The sequence below is a fragment of the Syzygium oleosum genome, unplaced genomic scaffold, assembly GCF_021117445.2.
Source record: "Syzygium oleosum isolate NSW1041296 unplaced genomic scaffold, Sole_v2.1 Sole_v2.31, whole genome shotgun sequence".
In the NCBI taxonomy this organism is placed as follows: Eukaryota; Viridiplantae; Streptophyta; class Magnoliopsida; order Myrtales; family Myrtaceae; genus Syzygium; species Syzygium oleosum.
The window spans coordinates 2,880,748-2,905,274 of record NW_026607515.1 but is presented as its reverse complement, the minus strand read 5'-3'; the positions used below and the strand labels follow the sequence as shown (position 1 = coordinate 2,905,274).

Sequence of the window (24,527 nt, the reverse complement as noted above, 5' to 3'; positions counted from 1 at the left end):
AATGGAATCTGATTTGCAGTCTGCCCAAATGCAATACAAAGGAACCATGAATCTGTTTATGTCTCCGTATATAACTCTAATTGTAAACTTGCCTACAGTAGGACTTCCAATTTAACAGGGTTCTATTTTGCAGCGATATAGAGTAGAAATAGCATGGAGCACATACATATAAATTGCACATCTTGAGAGGCAATTCTGATGTTGTATTCTGCATTTTTCCTGTTGAAATCAAATATATAGAGGATAATAACCACGACAAGAACAGATTACATCAAAGCATGTTGAGCACCATGACTGCAGAAAGCACATAGACAATTTTGTATAAAATCAATTGTATTCAGCATGGGTTAGTCATCATCACTATGTAACATTAAGATACATAAGAATGATGGATTCCCAAAATCACCCCTAAAATACACCCGAGAGAGAGAGAGAGAGAGAGAGCATGCCCACCTAAAGATTCAATTAAACTCCTTAACATGTGATTTGTCAATCCAAAAACAGTTACACAAAAAAATTGGCCTCAGATTCTTCTTCCACCAGCATAGTAAGCTAAGCCACCTCCAGAACGGCATTGTGGAATTCTTTATATTAGACGAAAGGTCAGCTGAAAGAGAAAATCCCCACATAAAGTGCCAGCATGAATGTAAAGAGCAGTCGCAATTTTCCAGGTATGTTGGAGGTTGAAGATGAGTGACTTTGTTGCCTGAAGACAGTGAGAGAAAAAGGTCTCAACAAAATAGTACAAAATGAGTACGTGCGCACTTGTGTGTATGCGCGTGGGGGTGTGCGTGGCTGCGTGTGAGAGAGAGAGAGAGAGAGAGAGAGAGAGAAAGAGAGAGAGAGAGAGGCTTCTAAAAATATACTTCTGCATGTTCTTAAGTGCACCACAATATAGCACATTGTCTGGTGCTGCCAACTCCGTTTGACCATTTTCTTCGGGGTTCACAATTTTCATGTAAGTTTCTTGACCAAGATACCATCTATCAAGATTTTCAGCTCTAATGTTCCAGACTCCAGGATTGTCAAGAGATATCTGGATTGCTGTCCAAGCACCAGGGAAAACCTTCATTTGATACAAATGAAAATATCAACTTACTTGAAGATGCATCTCATAGAAAAATTCAAGGTAGGTGACTTACACTACGACGACAATCAACCAACCTAAACTTCCAGTTCCAAAACTTATCTAAGTCTGCATACTAATTACATTCTTGTAAAAGCCTAAAGTAAATATTTCAAAATAGACTTTTAAGTAATTCGAATTCATAACCAACTCAGAACCCACACAGTAGCTTTAGGGAAGGAAGCGAAAAAAAAGTCCTTGAACATTAGGTAATCACAATCACCCGATTCAAAACAGCGACTAAACGATGACAAGGACCATTTTCCACTAAGTTGAAGGAACATATCTGGAGGCATCTTTTCGCAAGGTTAATTAAAAAAACTACCACGGCCATAGTATTGTCCGGCCCTGTCTTTGAGATATTGTTAATCTATGTTAATGAAAACTAGAGTCCAGACAAACCTGCGTTGTGGATCGGAAAATTGCATCCCAACGATTGTATTGGCCTCTGCTATTCTCCGTCCATTCACCATAATCCATACTACAATCATATGATCGATTCCCATTATAAATGAACTTAAAACCTCAATAGAAAAAGCACATATATGTCCTTGAGAAATTAACTTGAACTGCACCTCTAATGAATTAGAAATATGGCTACATAAATTAAGAAACAACTTCTCTTTGTGTATGAACATGCAGTTCCATGACCTGAAGCAATTTAAAAACAGTTATCTTCACTAGTGGTCAAAATACTACTACGAGGAATGTGCATTCACTAAAGTTCATGAAAATGTAAATCAAAGCTTTCACATTATTTCATTGGTACTAGCATAGTACATTCAGGAAAAAACATTAACAGATTTGATCTGCTGTTCAGCATACAAAAAGAGTTATCGTATGTAAAAGGTATAGAGGAAAGCTTACCCAACCACAAAAAATGAATAACCATTCACATGAAAGCTCTGCATCACGGTGTCATTGTTCCGCAATATTATCTCTATATATCCTTTATAGGTGGCATTTAACAGAGACATATCTATCTGGGGTGGTCGATCCAGGGGCTGACTTGGAAAATCAAGTTTATAATCTCCCTTCACATTATAACGGTCAGCAAGCCTTATAGGCGTTCCTGGGTTGATAAATGAGATACCATTCAATGTGGCTCTAAGCTTCCCATTGATTGTTACTGGTGGAACACTCTCCAACACGTATACATCAGTCACATTGATTGAACCGTAATGAAAAGACCCTTGTGGATTAGGGCGAGCTCCGCTTGCAGTAACATTCTGCCTGCTCAATAAAAAAACAACTTGAGATTCCTGCAACGATTTTTATGCGCCATGCACAAGAAGCCTGTCACATCTTAATGCATAGCCATGACCAGAAGCCTGTCACGTATTGTTTGTCTGCTCATTCACTGTTGAGTTAGCAGATTTGCATAAATTTCGGTGATCAAAAAACTGAAACTGAACTTATCATGCTAACTGCCTCAACAACTCCATTAACTTACGAAGAAGTTAAGACTGACTCAATGCAAAAGTTTCAGCATCACATGGAATCAGACTTGAATTTATCAAAGATGCATGTTGCAGTTTCAATATTTATTGCATCAATAACTAATCATCTAGAATAAAAGTCAATCCTAGATCAAAGACAGATGAAAAAGCACCTGATTGATTTTGCCTGATTCATAGACATGGACTTGTCAAAGATATCATTAGGTGGGTCAGGTAGAGGGCCAGTTGCTGGTCCTTTTGAGTTAGTATAGTGCAAGATGGCCACACCTGTGACTCTCTGCCAGAGTGATTCATTCACAAATCTAGCACTTGCCACAATGTAGTAGTCAGTGCTGGCATTCTGATCCATGGTTACTAAGAAAGAGTAGGATTGCCCAACATGGATATCTAAGCTCGTATAATTTTGCTGCGCTGTGTAATGGCCTTCCGCCTCCACTAAAAGCAGATTATGATTCTGGATCCTAAAGTTCAAGCTAGTCGATGTCCCAACGTTGTGCACTCGGATGCGATATGTTTTTCCTGAAAAAAAAAAATATCAAGGCTAAGTTTTTTTGGCCAAATCATGTCAAGGATCATTAATGCTTCGATATCTCAGATTATCCAGTAGAAAAGAGATCAAAGACAACCTGCGACCAATTTAACAAACCGGATACACAATTAGAAGATTCAAACCATAAAGTAACATATGATCCCTAACAATCCCCTATGCTGGTGTTTCTTCTATTCTTTTCTTTTGACATTTTCATGAATATAAATAATATCCCCGAAATCTATTTCAGTTCATTTTTTAAAAATGTAAATGGAGGACAAGTCTTGGCATATGCAAGTTCTGACAAAAGATGAAATCCAAACCCAAAGTGGCATGCTATCTAGTTGACATTTCAACTCCGGCAAAATCTGTCTCAACATTTAGCCGTCAGTATGTTTGAGCAAGATACACAATCGTTATCGTAGATGAACAACCGACACCAATTATTTTGAGTTCAACTTGCGGAGGACCCTCATAGGGAATAGATGCCTGCGTCAAAACGTATTTTACCCACAATGAAGAAGGGGACAATTGATTTTGCTAAGAAGTTGGATTTGGTTTGGAGCAGAGCGGGGAAACGAAAACAGATGGCACATATGACGATATACCATATAGTAGGTACCAAGAGAAGATTACCTGGATCAACAGTAACAGTTTCGTATGCTAGGCCATCAGGTACTAGTGTGCTATTGTATCTAAAGGGCCCCTTTCCGTTTATAAGAACCCCGTCTGGCATCCCGAGGTCTTTTCCAGCATCAAGGGCTGCCCTTAGTGCCTGAGAAACATCATCGTTTCTAATTCTCAATGGCCAGCTCTTAGCCAACAGATAAGGAAATGAACATATACTACGGAGTAAGTACATAAGTTCACACCACGTGCAAATACAAAAGGAAGAACAAATGAAACTAACCGTATGGTTTCGTGTATACCAATCACCAATCATCAATATGATGTCCCCATCAGGTTGGGCAAAAGGAATAGGAATAATATCCCTATTGTTGATGATGATTGGACCAAAGCCACCTGATGCTCTTTGCAAATTAAGAGATGGGTAGTAAAAGTAGCTGCCAACCTGATCCTTCACTTGAAACTGATAGGTCCAGTTCCATGTTTGAGGGATTGGACAGTTTGTCCCAAGGACACCGTCTTGCCATGAATTATGTCGCATTTCAATTCCAGGCCTGTCATATGATTGAGTCAAACAGCCTCATATATTCTCTCTAAAGAAATGATTCGGACCAAATGAAAACAGAGGGAAAAAAAAAACTAGGTGAAAACCTACCATGTCATGAGAAGCTCTTCATCCAACTCGTTATTGACATTTACAATGACATTGTAATTAGTGGTAACATTGATAAGGGGGCCAGGAAACTTCCCATTAACTGCTATAACCTGCAATCAACCGCGATGAGATCTATAAAGTTGCTCAAATGTAGCTAAGTTCAAAGCTAGTAGTAGAACTCCATATGTGACTAATTAGCACATGACTCGAGAAACCACATTAATGATAAGATGATGATGGCAAAATCGTAACCCAACTGGGATCCTGACTAGAAAATCAAAATGCAAATCAAGTAGATAACCATTGACCCATCCCGGCACATCAACGACAGAGAAGAGAGTATTTAAACAAAGGGAAAAGGTACACGGCGTGCGCTAGAGTCCGAAAACACCATCAACATAGATTAATAACAAATGAACACAATAACCATGGAATTGTACAAAAGTATTTGGTTAGTAAAACAAGAGCAGCATATAGAGAAACAATTGGTGCGATTGCCAAAGAGAAAAGGGAGAACAAACAAAGATAAACTTTGGCTGCTTAGTTGGTAGACAAATACGGGTCAAGGTAAAGGATATTATTGAAGAACTATGGAGCCGTGAGAATTCCTACGGCAGCCATTATGTCCAGTTTCCTCCAATCCCTTCCAGTTTTAAGTAACGCAAACTCCACAAGGGAGAGAGAATCGCCCTCACTCCCCTCTAATTTCTTCTCTCTTCAAGATTCGACCACGTATCCTCTCAGCACTGATTTCCAACAATTTTTCACCGCATCCATCAGTCCAGCTAAACATGCACATACTATTACTCGTGGTTCATGTGCGAAGCAAACAGAAAACAAAAAAAAAAACTGAAAAACAAGGAACAGAGAAACAAGACCGCGTCGCTATTTCACGAGTTTCCCCTTTCCTATTTCCTTTTTTCCCAATTTACCGCGTTTTTTTTTTTTATGATTTCTTACCTTATACAACCACGATTGACATACGCCGTAATCCTAGCTCGTCAGCAACCTCCGTGACGACAAAAAGAAATATTTTGCAGGCAAATGCATCGAACAAACATCAATCACCACAGAAGCAGTATCGAGGCGACATTTCCTTTGCGCCTGTAATGTCATCCCCGCTCGGGCAAGAGATTCGCATTGGACCGCCATCGGAGACGAAACTCAAACGAGCTTTTCAAAAAATCGAAAAACGGAAGGGGAGGGGGACAGATGCACAGAGCGGCCGAGAGCGAGAGCGGGGGACACGCGGACCGACCTGTTGAGGGACGCCGAGCGGCGACGCGGTCTGGTACGTGAGCTTCAAATCGTAGGAGGCGTAAGGATCGGCGGCCAGGCACGCGCTCCAGAGCAGAGCAACGAGGATCGAGCGGAGCAGGGATAGCCGGAGCAGAGCCATGGCGAAGCTTGCGCCTGCGCCTGCAATGTCGAAATCGACGAAGAAGAAGAAGAAGAAGAAGAAGAAGAAGCTCGAATGGCGCGATCTTACATGATCAAAATGAGAGCGAAATCTGCAGAGAGAGTGCGCGTAGGAAATTTCTCTCGCTTTCTGTGTGCACACTGAAGAAGGGGAGTGGAAAAAACAGTCTCACGCGGTTGCCCTAAAACGGCTCCGTGCTGGGAAAATTTGTGGACCCGTCGACCGGCTACCGGCTACGCCCCGTTCCGCTGCGGCAAGGTCCTCTTCTTTCTTTCTTTCTTTCTTTCTTTAAATTTTGTGGGCGAATGATAATGTTTTAATGATTGAGCAATTATTTGGAAGCTCCTTCTTAGAATGAATTTGACACTTTTGCCAATGACAAGGAGGAATATCTAGACAGCTTGGCCTCGTTCTTCTTCTTCTTTCTTCTTCTTTTTAAAATCTCAATTATTTGGACCAAAGTGGGATTTGCTTAATTTTGATTGGTTCATTATGCAATGAAAGGGGAATCATCGGTCACTCAGATCTCAATCATGCCATTGGAAGTCCACCTTCCCCCCCCCACATGAACATGATTGTTGGGCTCGATCTCTAGCTATCATTATAGTTGGAAATATAAAAGAGGTGGAAATTGGATTTTGCTGTCTTGTAAATCAAGATACTACTACCTCTTCTTTAATTTTCTTAGATACACTTCCCTTTATTGAATTGCCATAAACATGGTATTGCCACATTGACAAGAAAGGAAGACTATTGAAGGAGTTACTCCTTATTGACATGTGCTAAAGATCGGTCTTTTACATAATAATATCTTCAAAAAGTTTTCCATATTAATTGCACCAAGTTTCCCACAACTTCAAAATGGCAATATTAACTTTCTAGCAGTACCTTTTTTAGTAAATTTTAAGTGCCTTCCTACGGTTCGTTTCTTTTAGACTCCATTTGCTTTGCGAAAGATGAATGATTCGAATATCATTTTCCTAAAAATGATTGCATGTTTCGCTCAAAATTATTAGCCAATGAAAAATACTTTTATTTGTCAACAATAATTTATGACTAAACATTTTCGTGGGACGAACAGCATTTTTCGTTTATATTCATTTTTATAAGCAATGCAAGCGATTATTTTTAGGAAAATGTTTCCCGAATAATTTATTTCCTACAAAATAAACTAGGGGTGTGCAACCGGACCGGGTGTACCCGGAAACCGGATCGGTCCACCCGAAAAACAGGTCCGAGAACCGATTCCCGTTTGAACCGGTCCGAGAATCGGTTCCATTTTTTGAGAACCGATTAGAACTGGTCCAGTTTCCGGTTCCAAGTGAAAACACCCGGACCGATTTTAGAACCGGTTTTATATGGAGGTCCACTTGCAATTTTATATGGCTAGAATTCAAAGCATTCTATCATAAAAGGATGAGGGAAGTGATCATTATTTGTGGATAGTCTAACTCAAGGTTTGTAAGCATTATAGGGAGCAATTTCATTTTTCTTAAAATTTTTGTTCTGTAATAAAGAAACTACATATCCAACTAGAATATGTGTTGTTTTATCATATCCATTAAATTATTAGGACTAAGATAATATGCTTTTGTATGAATACTTAAGATTGTTTGCATAGTCAAACTTATAACCTTTGATTTGAGTTATAAGTTTTCCTATTTGCTACCCGGAAAAAATGAAACCAAAAAAAGGAACAAAAAAAAAAGGGGGTTCTCAGGTAGACCCTATAATCGGACAGAACAAACAGGGTCCAGGGCAAATAGGGTAGGTTTCGGATTCCAAAAACTATGAACAGGTTATAACATGATCGGTTTCAGATTCCAGATTTGAAGCCGACCAACCTTAAAATCGATCATCCCTAAATTAAATGGAGCCGTAGATAGGATCTGAACTCCTCGGCGCCTACTTCTATTCTCTTTCTCAGGGAGAGGGGTGGTCCGGCCTAGCGGTTATTATAATCTTTCGTAGCGATAAAAAAACGAAAAATAATAAGCATAGATTGGAGGATTCCATGAGTTTTTCTGGCTTCTTGTATATTGTTACCGGCTGTTACAGGTCAACTTCGGAAGTGGAGAAGGAGGAGAGAGAGAGAGAGAGAGAGAGAGAGGAGGTGACGGGGACAGCCAATAGTCAAGCCCGCAATACAAAAAACAAAAAGCGCTCCAGTTTCGCCGTATCGCACTTTCTGGAATTTTCTTTTTCCCCAACGTTCATATTTTCCCGCAAAAACCGTCACATGCCACCCGGGCCCCACCGAGGGCGGCAGTCATCCCCTGTGCCCCGCCGTACTCGGGAACCGCGCGATCAACGGCCGTCGATGCTTCGGAGACCGATCCCCGTATGGACGGTGGGTGATCACATTTTTCCTTCCACGCACGGGTGGAGCGGAGACCCCACACCGGATCAAATCTGGATAGACTTTTGATTCCCGCGAGGAACAAAAAACGGGAGTCAATAGGGCCCCCAAAAGGATCGAGAAATCCGAGCCTTTTAATGCCAGGTTCTCTTCCACGCATGAAAGTACGGTACAACTTTGGTTAGGCGACATAAATTTGACGTGTGATATCTACCATTTTTTTGCCCGTGTCAATGATTTTCTTACTTGCTTCCACTCATTGTGTCGCGGCATTGATGAAGACACCTGTCTTTGAAAGTTCGATTTTGACGAGTTTTTATCAATTAACATTGATGAGCTTGAAAAAAATGGGTCGAGTCACTCCTGAATGACTCGAAATAGTCGACAGACCTCGCTTGGTTTGCTTCATATGGTTATGATTGCGTTTCGAAGCTAAACGTTTATTCTTTAATCGCATTTCATATAGGCCTTGACATATACGCACATGTTTTGCACCCTCCATCCTTTAAAATTTAAGAATGTTTTTTGACTTCGTGTTTCAACATTAAGGATCCGTTCCATCAATCGAACAATATTTCGGACATGAAAACTCGAGTTATATCTTACTAAACACTAAAGGGCAAGGAGGGGCATATGCGATGGTTCATATAGCCTGGTAAACGCATAGTTCAAAGGTTTCCTCTTACAATAGTTTAGAATAAAAATATATTATCACGCGAATCGTAAATTGTTTTCTAATTTATTGATTGGATGAAATCTTCAGGCGATACAGTCAATCAATTGTCCCTTCTCTTCCGGCCTTTCAATGTTTGTTAATAACATCTTCCCGAGACGTCACTTTCGCTCTATTGTATGAACATGTGCGCGCGCGTGAGCACGTTGCTCTCGAGGGAGTACAGCCCCCCATTTGTCCCCAGCTGAGACGTACAAGTTTTGACATGTTTAATTAAATGAAATGTCGTAGAAGTGCATGCATTGTGTTGCATGACAACAAGAAACCAAAGCGTCTCAAATCCTAAGGCTGGAAAAGATAAGGAACATATTGTCGGATGCTAATGGCCTAATGGGATCGAAAGGTGCACGTGGAGTAGGTGACGATGGAGCATAGACGGACAGGATCGAGCAAATGCCAACGTATCGTCTATTAACTTAACCACAAAATAACCACATCTCATCATGACGTTATTGAACCAATTAGACCTTCGAGCATTTACGGCTTACTTATTTTGCTCGTTAAAAAACAAAAAAACGAAGATGAAGTAGCTACGAGGAGTCTCGAAATTCAATTCAAGACCCAAACCCGACGCACGGGGGAGAGACTTTCCAAGGCCAATAGTGATTTGTGGGAATTTTGCGGGTTGGACCGAGAGAATAATTAGGGAAAATTACCAAAAATACCTTAAACCTAATATTTTTGTGCCAATTCAATTTTAGCCCTTTTAGCAATTTAGTCCTCGACCGTAGTGACGATTTGTCAATTTAATTCTAAACATTTTTTACGATTTGCCAATTTAGCTATTTTGACCAATTTTGGCCGGAAATCGCTAACATGGCGATTAGCACAGCCAGCACTAACGTGGACAATTTTTATGATTTTTTCTTCTTCTTTTTTTTTCCAACCTTGGACCAGCGAGGTCGTCAGCCGACCCTTGCCGGATCTGGGCGAGGGTCGGCCTCGCCTAAGGCCCACAAGGACCACGACACCCTTGCCTAGATCAAGTGAGGGTACGCCGGCCCAAGGTTGGAAAAAAAAGAAAAAATAATAATAATAATTCAATTTTTTGGAAAAAAAAGAAAAAATAATAATAATAATTCAATTTTTTTAAAAAATTGTTCATGTCAACGCCGGTCGTGACATGTAAGACAGCCGGTGCTGGCTAGACCACCACATCAGCGATTTCCAATCAAAGTTGGCTGGAAGGACTAAATTGGCAAATCATCAAAAGATTAAGGATTAAATTGGCAAATCGAAAGTTTTAAGACTAAATTGATAAATTGTTAAAATGTTTAGAACTGAATTGACACGAATACTAATAGATTTAAGACTTTTTTGATAATTTCTCTGAATAATTAAGATTGTTAGGAATCTGCTAACTCCAAATTGCTGAAGTGTCCACATTTTTTACTCCTTTTCTTCCAGCTCACCAGAAACCTATCAAAATAATCACGTCAATTAATTAATATTCACGCCTTGGTCTTCCAATTGTACATGATTGGACGCATGTGACATTGGATTGACTGGCTTGTAAACTAAGCATCGATCGATCGTAAGTCATTTTGCTCTACAACCAAGGAGATAATAATCAATAAACAAAAACAATGCATGCAAAAATATTGTTTGGTTTGCAACACGACAAGCTGTCCAAAATTAAGATTAAGTTTTCGGATTTCACGTGCTGTGCGGGAAGCCAAAGACGCGGTGCTTCCTTAATCAAGCAGCAATTGGCTGCATTAATCACGTCAAATTGAAATTTCTTTTTTTTTTTCCATAGAATAAGTAGCAAGTCAACATGTGTGTTTTCCCATTAGATGGAAACTGCGAATTCATGCACGTCCAACGGTCCAATGTCGAATCTTAGTTATTGCCAGACAAGACATGAGTCAGCATGGTTTTTATTAATCCAGCCTCTTAACTTTGGGGTCAACATGGGTCCCTTAAAAAAAAATTGCAAACTTAATTACGGAGACTTTTGTTCGAGTATTCTCACCCTAACTTCTCGTTCGCGAGCTAGAAGAATTTATGGGAAACATTCACCGCTACAACGAAAAGTTAATCCGCATGCAAATGACAGGCTAAACCTTCATCATAACATGCTTTCGAAGTTCTAAACTATAGTTCGTGACGTTCCCTAATTACTAATTATATCTCTTCAAGTAAACTTAGTAGATCATTGTTCTAGAGTTAAAGAAGGTCACCTCTAACCAAGGGGCTTCTCTTGGATTTTTGGTGTTCGGTTAGAGTTAACCTCACCAAAGGAAGGGAGTTTTCACTCTTAAGAGGGCCTCGGCAGCCTGTCCACTTCAGCAAGAGGTGGCGAACTCCACAGATGCACACCTTATTTTAATGTGTCAGGGTCCGCACGTCTCGTAACCCCTAATTCTTTCCTCTATCTTTGTATTTTTCAGAGAGGAGGGAATAACCTCTCTTTGCTTTACAACCATGGGATCCTGAGATCCGAACAAGACCCCGAATGGACATAGTTTAACGTCTTGCTAAGGAAGAAATCAATACACTATCTTCCCATTTTGCTTTTCCTCATTTGTTCAAGTTAAACCATCGTTTCACTTACTACTAGAGCCTCGGCCTTGTAGTATCCAATTAAAAACTTGCAATTGGCACCACCCTCTCGATAGCTTCTCGAGATGAATAAGGAGCATCCGGCAACCAGCCGGATCCAGAGGCGGAGCTACTCCACTTTGTCGGTCAAAACAGGGCCAAAGTGAGAAGTCAAAGCGCGCGAGAACTCATGAAATACTTCTTAACTTTTGTCTGACATCAAAGGAGCTATTGCTCGCATTAAGAAAATCTCCATCTCCCCTCAAGCTTCGACACCAATCTCAAGACTTGACCGAATCTCTCGCCAGATTCTTTTCTATGGGAGGGGGGCGCACATCCCATGATCGATCTCTAATCGCTCGTCTCATCTAAATACCAAATCATTTGTCGAAAGCAACACAGGCCCACAACTAAAGAAGCCTAGATATGGCCTGGGTTGCTCCTCTTTCGGGCTCGATTCATCCCATGAATCAACTCAGAGCTTCAAGCAGTCTCAAGTTGAGAGACGTTGAAGAAGAAAGCAATAGCAGAGCAGTAGCAGCTCCTGTGAGTGCCTACTGTCTAACCAGGACAATTGTAAATGGCGAGTATTTCAAAAGCTAGTGACACATGAGGGATCTTTTTTTAGTCAGGACAGCAACAGTTGTTGGACCAAGAGAAGGAATTCTAAGTAATTGTTTCCCGATTGGATTCAATGTCGATAATGTGATGCCACTTGTGCAGCGCGATCGATCCATGATAACTCTTCCATCGCAACCGATAACATCATGTTTGATTTAGAACTGAAAAGGATCGGCATATGCATGCGCATGTATATAAGTCATAGTCATTGTTCATAGATTCAGTGATGTCAAACTACACGCAAGCAAAATTTACAATGATAATCCTCGAGCAATCCGTTCACATACACACGCACGAGCACACGTCCATTTAGTATATGCTTACATTTCTAAGTGGGGGTAACCACGAAAGCGTCTCCATTATCGAGATGACGGAGAACAAAGCCGGAGAACATCGCCATAACCGCCGCGCCGACCACCACCATGCCACCGACCATGTTAACCACCCTCCGCGACTTCCCTCTCTCCCCGACTTTCTCTTTCCCCTCATTTTCGCTCTCCTCACCCGCCGATCCCTTCACCAACCCATCGCCTTCCTCGGTGACCGGCAAATCGTTCCACTCATCGACCGCCGGATCCTCCTTCGTCTCTTCTCCTCCATCGTCGTTGTCATCGCGGAGGCACGATTCGGTGCACGAGCACACGGAGGCATCCTCAGCGCAGTCAGCCTCGTCCTCGCAGCCGGCCTTGTCCTCGTCCTCGTCCTCGTCGCCGTCCCAGGCACAGAAAGCGGCCTCGAGATTGGCGAGCCGCCGGGCGACGTGGCGCAGGTGCTGGGGCCGCTTGGGGTCGGAGGCGAACTCGGCGGACAACAAGTTGTTGAGGAAGAGGAGCCGCTGCCGGATGCACTGAGACAGGAACTGGCGGGACGGGGTTGCCGAGGCGGGGAGAGAGAAGACGGACCGGAGTTCGGATTCGGTGTCTTCGAGCTTTCTCTGCAACATGAAGTATCGCTTCGTCATGTCTCTGCGCTGTCTCGGTTCGTTCGTTTCCACGAGGGTTTGCAGCGTGCGACATCTGCATGCCGTTTGTAACTTTTGAAGGTTTTTTAGGCGGGAGGCGAAGGTTACGTGGTGGGGGCGGTTACGAATTCGGGATACGCGACGGTTAACGGGTAGGCGAGCTGGGCCGTGGGCCCGCTTTCTAGAAGCCTTTTGGGCCCTCGTATGATTCTCCTCCCGATTCAAGCCCAGCCCAATATCGTGACTTTTAGCCCGGCATGAGAAAATTTGTCATTACTCTCAGGAAAAAGTTACAAAAAATATCAAAGTATACCCACCGTAACACTAACACGTTTACGTTAAACTTTTTCTTATGACATAAAAACCCTCAAACTTGTACTTATGTACCTCTACCCTCCGTCAAAGTTCAGTTTAATGATTTTTCAGTCAAAACAATGTCGTTTTCACCTAGGCACCATGTCAACGTTGTTTGCTTTATGGTGTTTATATAAACAGATTTTTGGCAGTTGTCATTGACAGAACTTTGACAGACGGTGAATGGGTCACACACGTATAAGTTTGGAATTTTTTGTGTCACATAAAAAAATTTATAGTAAATGTATCACGGTGTGCACAGTTTAAGATTATTTTTTTTTTGTTGGCTTTTGCCCTTTTTTCGCGCAACACTGTTCGTCGTTGACACGTACAAGTCCACCTTAGAAGTTTCATTGATTGGATCATGGGCATTTGCGACACGACGGAGTCGGTGCGTGAATTGCTGCTTTTTGTTGGAGGAATGTGGTCAAAAGCTGTTGGTACCTTCGGGGACATCGTTCTCGGCACGGGTGCTTCTTGCGTCTTTGTTTGACTGTCTATGTTAGGAAAAAACATGGATCGATTCTATGTTATGCCCACTTTTTCCCTCGTTGAGAAAATCCCGAAATTCCCTTTCGTATTCCGGAATCGAAAAGTATCTTAGATCGGCTAGACGATAAGCTCTGTTGATGTTGACGGATGCACATACATTTCACGACGCGAACATCTATAGTTAGAACTTGTTGTGTCGCCGTCGTGATTTGAAATAACGGATCTCATCCTCCATCGTCGTTCCTTCTTCGTGAGTGCTGGATCTCTTAACAAAGGTGCTCATTCATTTCTAAGTTAATTATGTAACTACAAGTTACGTCGAGTCAATCATAATCATAAGTATTGATAATAAGCATCAATTACTTATTTTATCCCTGAATCTTTGGCATGAGATGAGGACAACCTTCGACATACGATGGCTATCAATAACAAACTACTGTACTTAGAACAAGGGTTTTCGATAAAAAGAAGTCGCGGAAAAACTGTGTTCGTGCATTGTCAAACAATTAGTATCCGAAAGCCGCAAGCCACCTCGTCTCTCTCTCAAAACGGCATCTCTACAGACAATGGGAAACAAAAAAAGGGACAAAAGACCTACCTAATAAGTATATTTTCAGATTAATGAAGGTTAATGTAGCTTCTGAACTACAGTGCAACTATGCTAGAGTGATTAGTGGAGCAAAAACCATCAACTAATCAATTGTGAGAAGGAGGTCGCATCTTGGGTCGGGAATAATCGGAGAAGAGACCGGGAGAAGTACTGAAACGGTGTCCCAATGTCGTCGGGACGGCGCCTGAAACGGTTCTCTTTCCGTGCTTCACTCCCGTGACCATGTGGTTCACGACATCTATTGCGACAGTGTCTTTAGCGCTCGATGTCTTGCGATACTTCTCGTTCACTTTTGTTACTCCTTCCCGATATGTTTCAATGTGGATCATCAGTTTAACCTTCTCTGCTAGCTGCATGTTTGAATTACACAAGCATCAGCACTGCTCTTACAATGCATTACACATGCGTACAAATGAAAGATAAAAGCCAAGAAATGAGACGTTTTTGCTTGTACAGCGCTGATAAATTTTTGACTCGCCAAACATGATCAAAACAAAGGTTACGTAATTTGATTACTGATCACACACCAAGTGTGTGGAAGTATCATCTTAGTTTGGGGCTCGATGTGGTGGACAGCGACATGGTTTATCATACAAGTAGTTTGTACTAGCTGACACTCGAAATTACACGTATAAATCGTATACTTTACCTTGCTAAAAGAATGAGGGCTCTTTTTCCCACCGGCATCGGCTTCAAGAAGGCGAGCATTAGATGCATGCATTCGAGGACATAAAAGAAGTAGGAAGAGCAAACCAATGGCGGGCATGATCGACTTCGTGTGAGAGGAAGCTATGAAAAGAGAGCAATCAACTAATGATAGATACAAGTAGGAAGACGATGGGTTCGCTTGAAGCTTTCTGCAACTGCAAAATACAGGCTTTGTGAGGAAGAGAAAGCATACATGTCTCTTTTCTCCTTCTAACCATCACTTAAATTCCTATATATATACACGCGACAAATAACTTTCAAATGAGGGCACTTTCATTCCTGTGAGAAATAGGTTTTGTTGACCATAAAATAGTCCACCCTACACATCAATGCCTCTTAATTCAATTATAGTAAAAGACAAGACAGAAAAGCGTCCGACCTTCTAGTAGTCACGATGCTCTTTTATATTGTGGAAAAGGTGGATGCTGACGGTGGGAAGAGTGAAAGATTTTCTACCTCGCATGTGCGATTGGGAATAGCTAGGCTTTGTTTTGAACACATTTTGTGTTGACTAATTAACCAACGTAATTAGTGGAAAGTAATTTAAGGAGTGAAGGCCGTCTTGATGGGTATATGTCTAGAGAGAGGTTGGCCCGACATGGCGACATGTTCCTTACATACATACCTCTGTGAGATGAGCAGGTTAAAATAAGGAGGAGGATAGATTTAACAGCTAAATCTGTCATTTTAAGTAGACTATGTTTATCATCTTCCTGTCGGTTTATGCTTATTTTGAAGGTAATATTTATCACCTTCAACGTCGCACTTATTAAAAAGCATTGCGAAATGCAAGATGAGGAATGGTTAGGGCACACATGGGGAACATCGCAAAGCACAAGAGAATGTCTAAAACGCTCTCCTGGGTCAATCGGAAAAGGAAAAAAGAAGAAGAAAAACATTGTTTATGGAAGGTCGGACATGGAACCCATAGAAGTGGGAAGTCGTGTAAATAAGACAAGCATGAAGACTACAAAACCAACTAACACTCTGTCCTGGTCTCTGTCCATAACCTTCGGTGCCATGTCTGTTTGATTTCGAGAAGGTGGTGGCTCCGGGTTTGTCGCTACCGACCGCACCCTCACAAGCAAACCCCACCGCACTTCGAAGTTCGACCTCCTCTTTAAATGCCGTTAGTAAGCTCTCTTCCACAAGTACGCATTAAAATACTAGTTTTATTTAAACATTATACTGTCACGTTGTCCACAAAGGCATAGTAATTCGTTCAACATATTATTGTCGATAGATCATCCCGCCGAACTCCATTCATTACTGTCGTCAGTAGATGAAAGACGCGCACAAGCTCCACAATCCCACTGGAAACCACTTCGCATGGAGAGAGAGAGAGAGAGAGAGAGAGAGAGAGACCTTGTTTGCAAAACATTAAGAAGGATTGGAGAATTTGCTCAACTGACTTCCACTTGAATGAATGTCCTTTGACATCGAGATTGGTACACATACCCAATTTATTGAGATTTACATGGATGCTGCACCCGCGAAACCAGATTGCACCCTTTGCGATGGAATAGATACGGCATACTTCATCGTAGTCAACTAGTACATTGCGTGCTACTAGCCTAGTAGCACTCCACTCTCAGACATACACAGGAAAAAGGGTACTTGAACTACTTTACTCCGTGAAGCACGACATCAAGCTGTCTCTATATACAAAGACTGAGGCTTATTGAACATTTGGAGGAGAACAAACTCTGAAATTTATGCTCGAACTTGGATGAATGCATGCCGCCGAAATCTCCGAATATGTGTTTTGACGAGCTGTAGCATATTGACTATGATACAATGCATTTAGATTTGGAGAAGATTATTCACAGTGACAGTCACAGAATTTGTTCGCTGCAAATCCTGCATGATTGACATCAGACAATGTCACTATGCAAAAAATTAACAAAACAGAGCATAGAATTATGAGTCAATCCAAACAATCTGATGCAAGAATTCTGATCCTTGTCTTCTCACAAAGAATGGCAGAATGTTCCAGTACCGGTAGAATTAAGTATTCACAACGTAGTTTTGAAATCGACCAGCGATACCACACAAAAGCCAAGGAAATTGTTATGTGATCAATAAGAATCCCAAAATGAGTCCAATACAGTTTAGATGCATCACATCCAAACTTAGCAATGCAAAAGAATCAGAGAGGACCTCAACATTTAACTGTGAAACAATATAATCGTTCATTTGGCAACAACTCTGTAAGCCTACCAATAACTGATTATCAATCAGGCAGATAAAAACAGGAGGCATAATTCATTTCAAGCTACAGGTTAGCCATGCTGAAACACTTACTTTCAGGCAGTACAGGAAATACTCTACCTGAAAAATCATCTCTTCTGGAATATGGGGTAAAACCTCTCGAACTGTTTCGGCCATTGTTAGTATGTTTGCAATGTCATCATTTGCAGAACGTGAGGCAGTTCTCAAATGTAAACCACCAGTGGTTCCGGGATGTCTTCCAACAGTAGAAGCACCAGAAGCAAGGGAACCAGAGGCACCAGTATGAGAGAGATTAGTAGGCCAAATACCCCAGCTAGCGTCGTCAAGAGCAGACTGGCTGTATGTATCTCCAATGGAAGCAAGATGCCTCATCATCTGCTGAACCCTCCCCAGTCTGACTGATCTCATGGCAGTGGAGGAGGGGCCAGCACCATCAACACCATGGCTTGGCCAAGTATTCAGCCAACTTGAGTTCAGTCCAGCATTTCTGTGGACAGAATAATCTCATTCGTGTTTAGAAGGAACAAGAATGCATCGATAAGATTTAGTTGGCAGCCTAAAGATATTGCTTGATTTTCGGTGTTGTAAAGCTCGCACTTAGACAAGAAGAGGCTTCTCCTCAGTCATGTGGACATAAACAAAAGAAAAGTGTCAAAATGACCAATTTTGAACAGAATCAACAATGAATATTTAGATAAAGACGTGGGAAGAAGGTAAATCCATGAATCCTCATGTGGTGTTCTCTCTTTCTCTTTGGTTCGCCTTTTGTCCCTTTCCTATAGAAATATCTAGTATCTGAGGAAAGCAGGATCCAGGGCATCATTAAGTCCACCCCAAGAGCAAATTTATATTCAAATATTTCCCCAGAAAATAATAGTCATTTGTGAAAGATGCAAGAAATACGAGCGCTACAGTGATCAATCACCAGCTGAAAATCAAGTTAGCCAATTCGTCTCTTAAACAAACAAATCAATCCGAAAGTTTAAAAAAAATGTCCCATGATTACCACTTAACTGAGCAGTGTTTTAAGCAATGGAAGTTGCAAAAATGGTGTCCTGTTTCTCAAATTATATTAAACCGTTAAAAAGAAATTGCATATATCTGATAATAATGTGACCTCCAAGTTCCTTCATCCATAGGATTCTGAGTCTGAGTAGGAAATAGTCCAGGTGGTAGCACATTCCCAGAAGAATTTTGTCCGTCAAGACCTACACTTAACTGGCGAGCGAGCTGTTCATCGCTCAAAACTTCACTGCTAGGGTTTGCTTCATTCTCTGATCTGGAAACAAAAAGCGGCTTTCGACAAGTGGGGCACGAATAAGCGTCATTAAGACCTTGATCCAACCTAGCATTATAAGCAACTTTCAAAAAATGTTTCATTTCAATTGCAAATACAATTAATAATGCACATTCTCGTACCAAGATCTCAAGCAACCAAGATGGAAGAGGTGCCGGCAGTGAAGCCTTTTAGCCTTGGCCATGGGTTCCTATCAACTCAGAATTTTATCATGTCATTAAAAGCCAGCTGTAATTTGACAATGAGAGAGAGAGAGAGAGAGAGAGAGAGAGCGGAGGGGGGGGGGAGCATACCCTGCAGATGGCACATTCATCATCATATGCACGGAGCTCTTCAGATGTTGCATCAGGAAGGGCAGCATGAAGAGTACCCAGTGCAGTTCTCAGTTTAATAAACCCTTTCACACGTTTGATGATCGCACTTAGCAAGGCCTGCAAATCATTTAATGTTGTACAATTAATAAACCGAAGGTCAACCCCAATTTCAAGCACAAATTGAATAGGATTTAAATCAGTTGGCCAGATATTTACACGTATATTTAAGAACAGAATCACATCCACTATATGTAGTGGCATGCCACGAAGCAACCAGATAAGCACATAATGCCCCACAGCAGTCAATAAAGTTGCCATGTCAAGGATAAAACCGAGATTTCTAATCAGAAAGCTCTTCCATTCCCATAATGAACCTACATAATCCAAAAGAAACAACATAGTGATTATATATGCCAAAAAGCATGCTCAAATCTATGCAGTTAGTGATCATCTAAAAAAACAGATGTCAAAACCACTAGATCATACCAGATTAAAAAAATTAGACACTACCAAAGCAAACAGAAGAGTATAGAAACAAAAAAGGGAAAAATCAACCACAACAGATGGCCAATCTGCTATCCTCAATATATATAGATGAATCGATACATGCATCATAACAGCAAAGAAACAATAGCTCTGAGGATGTCAATTCTTAGCATATTGACCAACACAATTATTTATTCACTAACCAAAGCAAACCTACAATATCTGCAGATGCCCAACATCCAGAAAAATTGAGAAAAACAGCACCATTTGAAGCCAAGATGGCCTACAAATGGCCCAAGGTACCTGCCACGGATGCATGTACAAGAGATCAAGCAGTACCTGCTGCAGATGTATCTATAAACTTAAACATTCGGCTACTACTGCTGTTTCCTGCTGAATGATTTACCCAGATGTCAAGAAGCTGGAATCCATGAACCACAATGGCCTAAAAGGAGAGTATTGTCAAAGGCAAGTGACTCAGTCAATTGCCACCATTCGATCATAGTCATAAGAAATTATGTTACATAAAAAAACAACGACAAGCTTGAAGGGAAGTGCTTCTTAAAATACCTGAAGTGTTTCAAAAATAACACAGAAGAGCTCAAAAAGTAGCAACAAGAACATCGAAGACCCCAATGTTTTGTGAATCATTAAAGAAAGTCTAATCCTGCAAGCACACAGAAGGTAACATCACAACGATATAGACAAACTTGACAAAATTAAGTAATTCATAGCAATTTTTAGAGTAAACACACCAGTTTCTAAAGGAAGAAAGCTCAAAGCAGTAAATGCCTACAAACCACATCCTACTTGATTCTTACAACTACTGGCAGTGAGATTGAGAGATCCTACTTAGTTGAAAAACATACTGAGGAACAGCATACATGTGTCTGTGGTACTAACATGAGTGATTGGCAAATGTACGTAGTCTTTTACACACACAATGCAGAGTTCTACCTATCAGCAATTTCAAATGGTTGGCTACAAATCCAGTATGTTCAACCAGGCGGCATGGGCATTACTAATCATTTTTAACCATCTCTATTGGACTTTCATCTACCGCACCGGAACTAAGTAAAAAATTATACCAAAAGAGACTCGATTCCAAATCACATTTCTCATAAAAGATTCTAACTATTGATAAATCACAATAAAACTAAGAGAAACACGTGCAGTGTTAGACACATGTTATAAGGGAAACCAATTACTAGTGCTATCTAGCTACACTCAGCAATAACAATTACCAAAGAATACGTTTCTGTCCTACTTCTTATTATCCAATGTGTATACCACTCGACTGTTTGAGAAACTCTATACTGGTAAAATGAAATCAACTGGATATCCAGCACATCTATATTAAACAGTACTTCTACTAAAATGCATAAGAATAGGAATATATATACCAGAACACGTCAACAGTCAGAACCACCAATAACACCGAATACACACGAAAATATGCCCACGGTGTTGTAGAAGGAGACGCATTCAATCTTTCCAGGCGATCTCTAGCCAAAGCTTGAAACATCTGTCCAAAATTATCAATATTTGATATTTACCATTACTATCAAAGCATCAGCCAGAGAAAAAGAAAGAACATTCAACTCCACATACCTTTAGAGAACATAGAACAGTCAACCAGGTTGACCATAGGCAAAAATGAAACAATGTTGGAGGAAGTACTAAAGGTAGAAATGTTCCCTGTCCAGCATCACCCAGATAAAAGTCAAAATATGTTCAAGTAGACATGGAACCATCAGTATCACACATAAGGCCTGAGATGAAAATTGCTTCTAGTTCTAGCTGATTCTCAACTCTCCCATGTGCAACTGCAAACATTACAAGAAAAATAACAAGGACCCTCCACAATATAATAACTGACAATTTTACAAAGCCGCAACCCTGTTACTACATAATCATGTGCCACATCATTCGCCCAATAAGTTTAAATTCTCTACCATTTAAACCTAACATACAATTGCTTGCTTACTAGTCACGTCAGCAGGGACTTTCCAATACCAAAGCATCTTTCAAGCTTTAGTCAATGGAAAACCCATCCCACACAGAGAAGAGAAGCTTTGCTAGACCATCAACAATCACTCAAAACAACAATGACAAAATAATGAAAAGCCCAACTGCTTTTCAGAAAGTTCATTCAAATTCCAATTTCCATTTGTTAGTTTGTCTACCTAGTCACAGTATTTCATCAAAAAGCTCAACCGCATACCTATATCAACACTAATTTACCCAAAAACTGTATCTCCTGCTTCTCTTAGCGTATATTTCATGACAACATAACTAATTGAAGTTCACATATCCACAGAAGTTAGCGTGTTCTTGTGCACAAGTACAAAAGGAACCCTATCAAGGAGTAACATGATAATTGGCCATGACCTCTCACCAAAGGTGCAGCAATCCAGGCTACGGTGAGAAGACTGTTTAAGACATAGTTCACCCTACCAGTGATCCAAAGGAAGCTAACTTAATGAAAGCTAAAGGCAAGAGACAAACAATAGAGGCAAAATCAAGCTCTCATACGAGCTAAGACACGAATCGAGACTATCAATGCACTTTCATAATCAGTTGGTCCATTTATATATATATATATATATATATATATATATATATATATATATATATATATATATATATATGGTTACGGTGAAGTAAAACCTTGGCTTCCCTCACAAATTAAACTACATACAAGAAGTCCCAAGCAACTATCCTCGTAAATTTAAACCTGCATATGCTACAATTAAATTTAATCATTAATTTCCTTCCTGCCATATAATCTGCTTAAGAGCAAAATATTCCAGAATAAGAGGGAAATTCAAGACTTCAGTGATTCCAGTCTCATGTCATTAAATATCCATGCCAATCACCACCTCCTTCAATCAAAATTTAAGAGCAGAGATGGAACTCTACCTTGTAAATAAGGTAGTTTCCCAATCGTTCCAAAAGTTTTCGAGTTTCAGAGGATGACAGCTCTGAGAAGAATATAGACTGCAAATGAGAAAGCAAAATGAGAACATCAAATTTAAATCACTAAATAATGAATCATCTTTACCATTTCTCGTTGAGAGGCAAAAGAAAAATCAGAACGTTTCAGTTGTATGTCCAAAAGCTGGGTAAAAAAGAACTTTCTAGTCCAGCTCCTTGGAACTACATGAACTACTCAATTACCGTCAAAAACAGACAATACACTATCAACAACTTAGTAGTTAATTCATGAGCCAAGCATCATTTACAAAAAGGATTCGCTCTGTATTAGTTTAGTTCGTACAACTACACCGTCATTTCTGACTTAAGCACAGGTTTACATGCATAAGGGGAGTATTGGATTTTTTGAAATTGAATTCACAGAATCAGATGCCCTAACGTATAATCATGATGGGTTCCTCTTTTTCTATATAAGAAATTCGCAATAGTGTGGGTTCAAGTCCGTACAATAACTAATTGAAATGATAATTTACCTTCAAGGACAAAACAAGTAGAGTGAACGCACTGAGAATAAAAGTTGCCAACAGGGCAACAGTGGCCGAAGAACTCAATAAGAGATCAAGCACGTGATTGGCATTATCCGATTCGACAATGCTCTCTCCAATCAGCCCATCCGATTTAAATTTCTCTATTAAATTTTGTGCCCACCATTGAAGGCCCAAAAAGCTTAGGACCGTGCAGACACCGGAGATAGATAAGTATTGGACACCCATTACTGACAGTTACTGCAACTTCCTTCAGGCGGAAGTCCCAGACTTTCATCACAATGGCTGGTACATGACTAGCCGCTCTAATTTCAGAAATCCATAGCCAACTATATAAAAATTCCAGCAGATCCTCCAGCAAGTGCTATGATGAAATAACGAGATTCTCTAACCCGTGTCCCGCACACAATTCTCAACACTCGGTACAAAAACCTGTGGGAAGACACGGGGTCAAGTCATTAGCATGTCTTGTATAAAAAGCACCAAGTAAAGGCATAGCTGATAAACATGTAAATGCTGCACAAAACATCCAGATGAATATTATCTGAATTGCTTCGCTATAGCACAGATTACACATAATTAACCTGTCGTAACAAATACAAATTCAATCACCTAAGACATGACCGAGGAAAGCATGCTATTATGCTCCATAGAGTTAACTCAAACTAAATGAAAAACCGACCAAAATGAAGCTGCGAGCTGCTTCAGAACCGTCAATTTCTACGATCCTGACGACGCTGTTCACCAATTCAAACAGATCAAAATTTGACACGGAATCGAAAGAAACCGTCGGAATTAAACCCTGGCAAATCGCCAGAAATCAGCAACTACAAAACCCTACGCATCGAGTTGGGCACGACCGCCTGGTCAAGAAACAGACAAGCGGAACGAGAACTTCTCCCATTTTTTCCCCTCATTTCCGAACAGAAATTGCAGAGAATTCAAGAACCGACCAACATCCGATGTACCCATCGCACGAAGGTTCCAACGAGAGACGAAAAACGAGCGGCGGTAGCGAAGATCGAGAACCTGATCGAATCGGAGGAGGCGAGGGAGACGATCGGCGCCGGCCGGATTTCGCCGCCGGAGGAATCTGGTTTTCCGCGGAGCGACGGAATTGGGAGCAAGGGATCGGGGAGAAGAAAGGGAGATTTTGCGGGAAAGCGAAAGGAAAAGACAAAATTTCTCTATTTATATATTTTCCACCTAGATTCGTCAAATGGTACGTGCAAGTTGCAACTACTACATGGGATGATTTATTCAGCTACCAAAATAACGTTATATATATAAATATATAAATATATATATAGATATATTAGTATTTGCGCTGATGCTTTGCTTCATAATTATGAATAAAGAGAAAATGGGTAATTACGTGAAAATGTGTCCGAAAGTAAGAATAAATTGAAAATTGTCATATCCTTTGTATTATTTATCGTAGGGGCAATTTGAATAATGCATTAAAAGTGGGACGAAGTCCACTTTTGACTTGACATAGTAGATATTCGACCCCCAAA

General features: G+C 40.7%; 3 protein-coding genes across 3 annotated transcripts; all 3 read right to left on the bottom strand.

Moving 5' to 3' along the window:
* Nucleotides 1–295: 295 nt before the first annotated feature.
* Nucleotides 296–5,976, bottom strand: LOC115683135 (monocopper oxidase-like protein SKS1). The gene is made up of 9 exons (XM_030607564.2): nucleotides 5,656–5,976; nucleotides 4,398–4,507; nucleotides 4,026–4,296; nucleotides 3,752–3,890; nucleotides 2,739–3,105; nucleotides 1,994–2,359; nucleotides 1,529–1,607; nucleotides 867–1,066; nucleotides 296–706 (listed from the first exon to the last, which is right to left on the bottom strand). The coding sequence occupies exons 1-9, from the start codon at nucleotides 5,794–5,796 to the stop codon at nucleotides 604–606; spliced, it is 1,776 nt and encodes a 591-aa protein (XP_030463424.1). The 5' UTR covers nucleotides 5,797–5,976; the 3' UTR covers nucleotides 296–603.
* An 8,601-nt stretch (nucleotides 5,977–14,577) lies between these two features.
* On the bottom strand, nucleotides 14,578–15,257 carry LOC130135334 (uncharacterized). The gene is made up of 2 exons (XM_056304184.1): nucleotides 15,141–15,257; nucleotides 14,578–14,841 (listed from the first exon to the last, which is right to left on the bottom strand). Exons 1-2 carry the CDS (start codon nucleotides 15,255–15,257, stop codon nucleotides 14,578–14,580), a joined length of 381 nt encoding a protein of 126 aa, XP_056160159.1.
* A 1,330-nt stretch (nucleotides 15,258–16,587) lies between these two features.
* Nucleotides 16,588–24,195, bottom strand: LOC115683136 (E3 ubiquitin protein ligase RIN2). The gene is made up of 13 exons (XM_030607566.2): nucleotides 24,040–24,195; nucleotides 22,999–23,442; nucleotides 22,451–22,528; nucleotides 21,140–21,226; nucleotides 20,932–21,053; nucleotides 20,099–20,195; nucleotides 19,868–19,973; nucleotides 19,259–19,416; nucleotides 19,022–19,159; nucleotides 18,851–18,918; nucleotides 18,549–18,776; nucleotides 17,531–17,918; nucleotides 16,588–17,059 (listed from the first exon to the last, which is right to left on the bottom strand). Exons 2-13 carry the CDS (start codon nucleotides 23,236–23,238, stop codon nucleotides 17,003–17,005), a joined length of 1,767 nt encoding a protein of 588 aa, XP_030463426.1. The 5' UTR covers nucleotides 23,239–23,442; nucleotides 24,040–24,195; the 3' UTR covers nucleotides 16,588–17,002.
* Nucleotides 24,196–24,527: the final 332 nt, after the last annotated feature.

Excerpts from the sequence above, each read along its gene's own strand:
- LOC115683135 (XM_030607564.2), bottom strand. The coding sequence starts at position 5,796 with ATGGCTCTGCTCCGGCTATCCCTGCTCCGCTCGATCCTCGTTGCTCTG. Across the intron at positions 4,508-5,655 it reads CGCTCGGCGTCCCTCAACAG|GTTATAGCAGTTAATGGGAA; the intron begins GTCGGTCCGCGT and ends GGTTGATTGCAG. Across the intron at positions 3,891-4,025 it reads GGTATACACGAAACCATACG|GCACTAAGGGCAGCCCTTGA; the intron begins GTTAGTTTCATT and ends GATGTTTCTCAG.
- LOC130135334 (XM_056304184.1), bottom strand. The coding sequence starts at position 15,257 with ATGCCCGCCATTGGTTTGCTCTTCCTACTTCTTTTATGTCCTCGAATG. Across the intron at positions 14,842-15,140 it reads GCCCTCATTCTTTTAGCAAG|CTAGCAGAGAAGGTTAAACT; the intron begins GTAAAGTATACG and ends TCAAACATGCAG.
- LOC115683136 (XM_030607566.2), bottom strand. The coding sequence starts at position 23,238 with ATGGGTGTCCAATACTTATCTATCTCCGGTGTCTGCACGGTCCTAAGC. Across the intron at positions 20,196-20,931 it reads CTGACTGTTGACGTGTTCTG|GATTAGACTTTCTTTAATGA; the intron begins GTATATATATTC and ends GTGTGCTTGCAG. Across the intron at positions 17,060-17,530 it reads CAGAAGAGATGATTTTTCAG|GATTTGCAGCGAACAAATTC; the intron begins GTAGAGTATTTC and ends TCAATCATGCAG.